Source organism: Hemibagrus wyckioides, linkage group LG01 (assembly GCF_019097595.1).
Source record: "Hemibagrus wyckioides isolate EC202008001 linkage group LG01, SWU_Hwy_1.0, whole genome shotgun sequence".
Taxonomy (NCBI): Eukaryota; Metazoa; Chordata; class Actinopteri; order Siluriformes; family Bagridae; genus Hemibagrus; species Hemibagrus wyckioides.
Genome location: NC_080710.1, coordinates 29070424 through 29078954, shown reverse-complemented (window position 1 = coordinate 29078954; position 8531 = coordinate 29070424). Strand labels below are relative to the sequence as shown.

At 41.5% G+C, this 8531-nt stretch overlaps 1 protein-coding gene across 1 annotated transcript; it reads left to right on the top strand.

Moving 5' to 3' along the window:
- Positions 1–2232: 2232 nt before the first annotated feature.
- Positions 2233–5598, top strand: LOC131351861 (trichohyalin-like). The gene has a single exon (XM_058387520.1). The coding sequence runs from the start codon at positions 2233–2235 to the stop codon at positions 5596–5598; it is 3366 nt and encodes a 1121-aa protein (XP_058243503.1).
- Positions 5599–8531: the final 2933 nt, after the last annotated feature.

Below are 8531 nucleotides of genomic sequence, written 5' to 3'. Positions count from 1 at the left end.
TCTAAACATGTAGCATTACACAACATACAAGAAAGTTATTACAAATACTATTTGATTAAAAGATGTTGATAGAAATACTGTGTGAGAGTTGTTGGTTATTAGAAATGTGATTTAGTTGTTGATCTTTATAATGTGTGTTATTACCTCTGAGCAAATGAACTACTGCTTTTGATTTTGTTCGTTTTTGTTGCTGCATGTGCAGAAAAGACGCACAAACAGGGACGTATAAAGTCAGATTGTGTGCGCTTCACTAAAACACTCCGGCTGTTCATAAAGCTTCAGTTCATAAAGACTCGTACTGCCAGAGCTGAGAAACAGTGCAGTAAGAAACACTGAGATTTTGATATGAAGAGCCTTCTCACAGCATGATTGACATCTCTACAGTGAATTTTGTCTCACATACACACACGAAATATTCACAGAATTGTGTTTTGAAGCTAAAACAAATCACAAATATGCAAATTCAAACATGAGGACAAATACACTTTATTTATTATTTAGACAGAAAAACAACTACATTGGAATCTGAAAAAAATAAATAAATAAATAAAATAAAACTAGAAATATCCGAATACTGATCTACAATCATTTATTTTTATTAATCTGATTTGCTGTTTTATTTTACAGGTAATTATTTAATAATAATAATAATAATAATAATAATAATAATAATAATAATAATAATAACCACCAAAGGAGAAAAGCAGGGACAATGCTGCATTAGTTAGGGCTCATAAAATTAAATCAGTTGAAAATTCTGCAAAATTAAGCATCATTAATTACAATTTTAAAAATTAAAACAAACTCTGAACAAATACTACTATTTAAAAATGATAAATAGTTCAATAATAGGACAAACACGTGATAAATAATACAGTTGAGCTCATACATTTACGTATTCTTTTGTAAAATGTTAAAACTTTTTGAACAGGATGACGTAAATGATTATTTTTTTCATTTAAAGATCTGATTGTCCATTTACTTCACAAGATATTGACGTGTTTCTTAGAAGAGACAAAAATAAAACCAATTTACACCAATCATCCTGTCCAAAAGTTTAACACACACACCCCTTTCTCTGAATGCATCATGTTACCTTCTTGAGGATCATTAAACATCTGGACTTTTTTTGTGTCATAGTTGTGCCCGAGTCCCTTCCAGATGTCCTCGGGGTGAAGAGATGAATCTTAACATCATCCAGCTGCTAATGGAAAGGAGTCCGAGATGCAGGAGATGCAGAAAAAGCCCATCATCTGCAGGACCTGGAGGATTTTTCTGAAGAACAGCGGCTCAGGACCAACTAAGGAGTCATGAAGAGTTATCAAAAAAGAAAAAATGAAATGAATAAATGAAAACAGTAGTTAATAACACACAGTGGTCAGAATGGAGCGTGTTTACACTTCTGAACTGGTTCATTTGTGTACATTCATTTGTTATTGTGTCTAGTGGACTATATGTAAAGACGCCATATAGCTTATTCGGGTCAGGACTAAATACAAAACAAAACGCTGTTTTTTTTGTTTTTAATCTCGCTTATTATTATTATTATTATTAACATTTTTGCACGTATATAAACATATGATCTCAGGTGTATGAATCATACACTACATAGTAAAGCTATTGAGGCTAAATGTGTTGGTGTCAACACAGCTAGCAACGGCGTTTATTCGCCTCGCGCTCCGCTCCCCGTGCCATCTCGGGTTCATTAAACAACATAAAATATGTCTAGAAAAGAAAACCAAGTTTCACAGGCATTAAGGAAGCAAAGTAGATCTTCACACATCCAACCTGCTCTCCCAATTCCTCCATCAACTCCTCACCCTGTGCTCCACTCTCTCCGGTATACACACCTGACGCCATGCAGGAGAGACAACGGCGTCCCGCTCACTACACAATTTAAACTATTTTAATTAATTTTTTTTTTACTTAAAGACGATAACGTTTCTCTCATGAAAAAAACAAAATGGCAGAGGAGTGTAGTAAAAAAAAAAGAAAAGCTTGGAAGAAGAAAAAAGTTTGGCCTGTCTTACTCTGCGCATGCGCGGTGAGAGAGCGTGCCGGGTCACTCACCTCTGACGAACCCCCCCCCCTCCCAAGACCCCGCCCCCAGGTGGACAACGTGTGTTACGTCACAAGCGGGCTTCTCGAACAGAACCTGAACGCAACGCTGTCACATGACGACATCTATCACACATACGAGCTGTGAATTTGAGAGAAAGACGACACTGCAAAATGTCTGACAAACTTATAAAACGATTTCAACGCAGGACTGATAAAAAGTCAGAAGAGATGAAAGAGAATGAGAGGAGGAAATTGATGGAGGAAAAGAAAAAGAAAGCGGGTGAAGCATTGGTGAAGAAGGTGGCAAAGCTGGATGTGGTTTTGGCTTCTAAGCTGATTAACTGGAAGCAGGACATGGATGAGACTAATGCCAGACTCCAGCAGAACATCACCGAACTCCAGGCTTCCCTGAAGCTCTGTGAGGAACGGGAGATGAATAACATCAGTTTTGAGGCTTCCATGAATCTCCTTGTGGAACGGAAGATGACTAAAGGTCTGGAGAGAAAGAACTTGAGAGACAGAGTGCAACTGCAGAAACGTGTTGATCAGCTCGAGGCCACGCTGGCTTCAGAGCGAGAGCAACAGGAGCAGGAAAAAGAGAAGATAGAGGAGAACACTACTGCTCTCCTCCAGGACATCATTTGGTTTGAGACTTCCCTGAATCTCCTTGAGGAACGGGAGAAGGCTAAATATCTGGAGAGAGAGAGCTTGCTGAGAGACAGAGAGCAACTGCAGAAACGTGTTGATCAGCTCGAGGCCACGCTGGCTTCAGAGCGAGAGCAACAGGAGCAGGAAAAAGAGAAGATAGAGGAGAATACTACTGCTCTCCTCCAGGACGTCAGCAGGCTCGAGGATTCCGTAAAGCTCTTTGAGGAACGGGAGAAGACTAAAGATCTGGAGAGAGAGAGCTTGCTGAGAGACAGAGAGCAACTGCAGAAATGTGTCGATCAGCTGGAGGCCACTTTGGCTTCAGAGCGAGATCAACAGGAGCAGGAAAAAGAGAAGATAGAGGAGAATACTACTGCTCTCCTCCAGAACGTCACCAGGCTCGAGGATTCCCTAAAGCTCTTTGAGGAACGGGAGAAGACTAAAGATCTGGAGAGAGAGAGCTTGCTGAGAGACAGAGAGCAACTGCAGAAATGTGTCGATCAGCTGGAGGCCACATTGGCTTCAGAGCGAGATCAACAGGAGCAGGAAAAAGAGAAGATAGAGGAGAATACTACTGCTCTCCTCCAGAACGTCACCAGGCTCGAGGATTCCCTAAAGCTCTTTGAGGAACGGGAGAAGACTAAAGATCTGGAGAGAGAGAGCTTGCTGAGAGACAGAGAGCAACTGCAGAAATGTGTTGATCAGCTGGAGGCCACTTTGGCTTCAGAGCGAGATCAACAGGAGCAGGAAAAAGAGAAGATAGAGGAGAATACTACTGCTCTCCTCCAGAACGTCACCAGGCTCGAGGATTCCGTAAAGCTCTTTGAGGAACGGGAGAAGACTAAAGATCTGGAGAGAGAGAGCTTGCTGAGAGACAGAGAGCAACTGCAGAAATGTGTTGATCAGCTGGAGGCCAGTTTGGCTTCAGAGCGAGAGCAACAGGAGCAGGAAAAAGAGAAGATAGAGGAGAATACTACTGCTCTCCTCCAGAACGTCACCAGGCTCGAGGATTCCATAAAGCTCTTTGAGGAACGGGAGAAGACTAAAGATCTGGAGAGAGAGAGCTTGTTGAGTGACAGAGAGCAACTGCAGAAACGTGTCGATCAGCTGGAGGCCACTTTGGCTTCAGAGCGAGATCAACAGGAGCAGAAAAAAGAGAAGATACAGGAGAATACTACTGCTCTCCTCCAGAACGTCAGCAGGCTCGAGGATTCCCTAAAGCTCTTTGAGGAACGGGAGGAGATTGACGTACTGGAGAGAGAGAGCTTGCTGAGAGACCAAGAGCGACTGCAGAAATGTGTTGATCAGCTGGAGGCCACTCTGGCTTTGGAGCTAGAGCAACAGGAGCACGAAAAAGAGGATACAGAGGAGCATACTACTGCTCTCCTCCAGAACATCACCTGGTTTGAGGCTTCCCTGGATCTCCTTGAGGAACAGGAGAAGACTATCGTACTGGAGAGAGAGAGCTTGCGGAGAGACCAAGAACAACAGAAGCAAGAAAAAGAGGAGATAGAGGAGACCACTGCTGCTCTTCTTGAGAACATCACCTGGTTCGAGGCTTCCCTGGATCTCCTTGAGGAACAGAAGAAGACTAACATACTGGAGAGAGAGAGCTTGCTGAGAGACCAAGAGCAACTACAGAAATGTGCTGATCAGCTGGAGGCCATTGTGGATTCAGAGCGAGAGCAACAGAAGCAGGAAAGAGAGGAGATAGAGGAGACCACTGCTGCTCTCCTCCAGGATATCACCTGGCTTGAGGATTCCATAAAGCTCTTTAAGGAACGGGAGAAGACTAAAGATCTGGAGAGAGAGAGCTTGCTGAGAGACAGAGAGCAACTGCAGAAACGTGTCGATCAGCTGGAGGCCACTTTGGCTTCAGAGCGAGATCAACAGGAGCAGGAAAGAGAGGAGATAGAGCAGACCACTGCTGCTCTCCTCCAGGATATCGCCTGGTTTGAGGCTTCCCTGGATCTCCTTGAGGAACAGAAGAAGACTAACATACTGGAGAGAGAGAGCTTGCTGAGAGACCAAGAGCAACTACAGAAATGTGCTGATCAGCTGGAGGCCATTGTGGATTCAGAGCGAGAGCAACAGAAGCAGGAAAGAGAGGAGATAGAGGAGACCACTGCTGTTCTCCTCCAGAACATCACCTGGATCGAGGCTTCCTTGGATCTCCTTGAGGAACGGGAGAAGACTAATGTAATGGAGAGAGAAAGCTTGCTGAGAGACCAAGAGCAACTACAGAAATGTGCTGATCAGCTGGAGGCCACTGTGGATTCAGAGCGAGAGCAACAGAAGCAGGAAAGAGAGGAGATAGAGCAGACCACTGCTGCTCTCCTCCAGGATATCGCCTGGTTCGAGGCTTCCCTGGATCTCCTTGAGGAACGGGAGAAGTCTAACATACTGGAGAGAGAGAGCTTGCTGAGAGACCAAGAGCAACTACAGAAATGTGCTGATCAGCTGGAGGCCATTGTGGATTCAGAGCGAGAGCAACAGAAGCAGGAAAGAGAGGAGATAGAGGAGACCACTGCTGCTCTCCTCCAGGATATCGCCTGGCTTGAGGATTCCATAAAGCTCTTTAAGGAACGGGAGAAGACTAAAGATCTGGAGAGAGAGAGCTTGCTGAGAGACCAAGAGCAACTACAGAAATGTGCTGATCAGCTGGAGGCCACTGTGGATTCGGAGCGTGAGCAACAGAAGCAGGAAAGAGAGGAGATAGAGAAGACCACTGCTGCTCTCCTCCAGGATATCGCCTGGTTCGAGGCTTCCCTGGATCTCCTTGAGGAACAGGAAGAGACTAATGTAATGGAGAGAGAGAGCTTGCTGAGAGACCAAGAGGAACTGCAGAAATTTATTGAACAGCTGGAGGCTGCACTGACTTCGGAGTGAGAGCAATAGGAGCAGGAAAAATAGGAGCTAGAGGAGACCACCAGTGATGACGTGAATGAAGTATGGACCACTGCAGCAACCAGAAGAGGATATTTATTTCACTCTCAGTAGAGAGGCGCGAAATGAAATGAAATGAAATGAAATGAAATGAAATGAAATGAAATGAAATGAAATGAAATGAAATGAAATAAAATAAAATAAAATAAAATAAAATAAAATCAGTACAGCAACTTTGATTGTCCTGGCTTCTATATGCACACCTTCAAAGGAGACAGAAAAATAACAATGGACCACATGAGAGACCACGTTATACTCACATGGTGTACTTTACAACAATTACACATATGAGCTAAAATAGGTAGTGCACAGTCTATGACTCTTATAAAGAAAGAACTGAACTATCATTTTTTTTATAAAAAAAGATTGGGGAAAATGTTTTCAATTTTAATTCCATTTTCTGCATTTACATACATTTAGGAACTATGGTGATAAAAAATCCAGGAAATAATTAAGTTTATAATTTTTAATATATAATATATTTATAATAATTATAATGATAGATTGCCAAAAAACTATGTATATAAAAAAGATGTCTCTCTTTCTTTATTGTTTAATAGTGGCCGATCACCAAGACTTGAGAGAAACATTTTATAAAGTCAAAAATGTTCACTATTAACGTTTTGTGTGTGAATAAAATTTAGATAATGTGAGACTCAATTTCCACTGTTTAACAAACGTTTATATTTAAACTGACCGCTGTAGCTGAAAATGTAAAATAAATCACTTGTTGCACACGATGTTGGTCAGAGACACGTCCACCAAACTGCAGGGGTTTAGAATAGAAAAAGCTAAAAGCTTTTATGAACTCTGTGTGTGTGTGTGTGTGTGTCTGTGTGTGTGTGTGTGTGTGTGTGTGTGTGTATGTGTGTGTTGAAACACTATTTTCTAATATCAATGGCAGATAGACAGCAGCAAAACTAATATTTACTTATATAAAAATGTTGATCATTACTTTAATAATTGTATTTCATGCATAAACCAGCACCCTTAGTTAATGAGCAAATTAAAATATTTACATTCCTGGTGCTAATTTTCTGTGCAGCACAAATACCTAAAGTAGATCATTTTTATGCCTCCAACACTGTATTATAGCAGGGTAGGAAGTTATGATCTGTAATCCTTATTTCTGTTAATCCAAAAGAATGAGAAAACTGATAACACAATAGATACACTACTTATTTGGTACACAGGATGCAAGATTCTCACACAATCTCACAAACATAAAAAAAATAATCTTTAATATAAAGAACATTTTTCACTGTCCTCCATCCGTCCATTCAATCCCATCTCTCTTCATGTATCCTAACTGTCCACCTCATCTGTCCTCTGATATGAAAACGACTGAGTTATGATCATACTGAGTCTAACATTTAAACTAGCATCCAGAGTCTGCTTGTCATACATTGCTGAGAGAAAATGCGCGGTTTAAAGTCAACTCATGCTACACAGAATCTTCTAATCTACATTACATATTTAGCTAACAGTCTGAAGTTACCTAGCAACAACAGTGTATGTTAACGTTAGCTCTGTCAAAGTTAGGCTAACATCATCAGGTGTAGACAGAAAATACACACACACACCTGTAATGTTTTCTCTTATGATTGATACCATACCCTCACCCATAGTTTTCCTGGTGATTGATATTAAATAAAATATCATACTCACATGTAAACATTTTTTCCAGGTGACTGATTCCATACCATGTACTTTATCTATCCTCAGGGAGAACTTTGGTAACTGTAGTGTCTGGAGATTGATACTATATAGTATCAAGTATTAGTTGAAGTTCTGCCTTTAGTGCCTGTGTTGGATTTCCTGTTTGTTGGTTCCTGCTATCGCTGCCACTGCCAGAAAGCATACTCCGGTTCATGTTTATTTCCTGAAACAATGTGGATTAATAAGCCATTTGTGCAGATCGTGCTCGCTTGGACTGCATTATCTCTCATATTTCATCCACTGACAGCAGTAATTCAATATTCTAAGCTCCTGCAACTACGGTTCCACCTGTCGGAGCTGCCACCGGCTTTACAACTTCACTTGGACATTGTTCATCACCCTCGTCGGAAATACATCCACCGTGGGTCCCGTACGAGGTTTCACTATGATGACTCCATGATGACTATAAAAACTTTCTGGTCTTCAACTCGTCACCCCTTAAGAAACACTGGTCGGGAAGTTAACCACTGTGTTTTAGCTAGCCTAGCCAGTCAGCTAATGACACTGTCAAACACGACAACCCCGATATCAACTTTGGCCTATTCAACATCCGCTCCCTTACGAACAAGGGTCATCTTGTGCAAGGTCTCCTGATGGACCATAAACTTGACTTTTTGTGTTTGACTGAAACTTGGTAACAGCCTAATTGACTTTTCGTAATTGAATGAATCTACTCCTCTGGGTTTGTTCACATCTGTCAACCCCGCCCCTCTGGAAGGGGGGGAGAAGTGGAAAGTCTCGTCTGTGTCAGTACCGGTGTTTCCCTCATTTGAAACCATAGTATCTAGACTGACAGGACCAACTTGTCACCCTATCATTGTTGCTGCTATATATCGCCCACCTAAGCCGAACACTGACTTTCTAAATGAATTTGCCACGTTTCTTACTCATTTGCAGTGCACTATCTCCAAATATATTATTGTTGGGAGATTTTAATACACATATGGACCTATATGTTCTCACCAGGGACTTTTTATCTTGTCTGGATAGTTTTAGTCTCCAACAATTCATAGATTTCCCAATTCATTGAAAAGGACATATTTTGGACTTGATTTGCTGTTCTGTGCCTTGTGACTGTTCTTCAGTCGATCTTCCGTTCTCTGATCACGGTATCTTTCAGTATCAGTTTTACCTTATCCCAACTAAAACAGTCACAT

Coding starts and splice junctions, on each gene's coding strand:
- LOC131351861 (XM_058387520.1), top strand. CDS start 2,233: ATGTCTGACAAACTTATAAAACGATTTCAACGCAGGACTGATAAAAAG.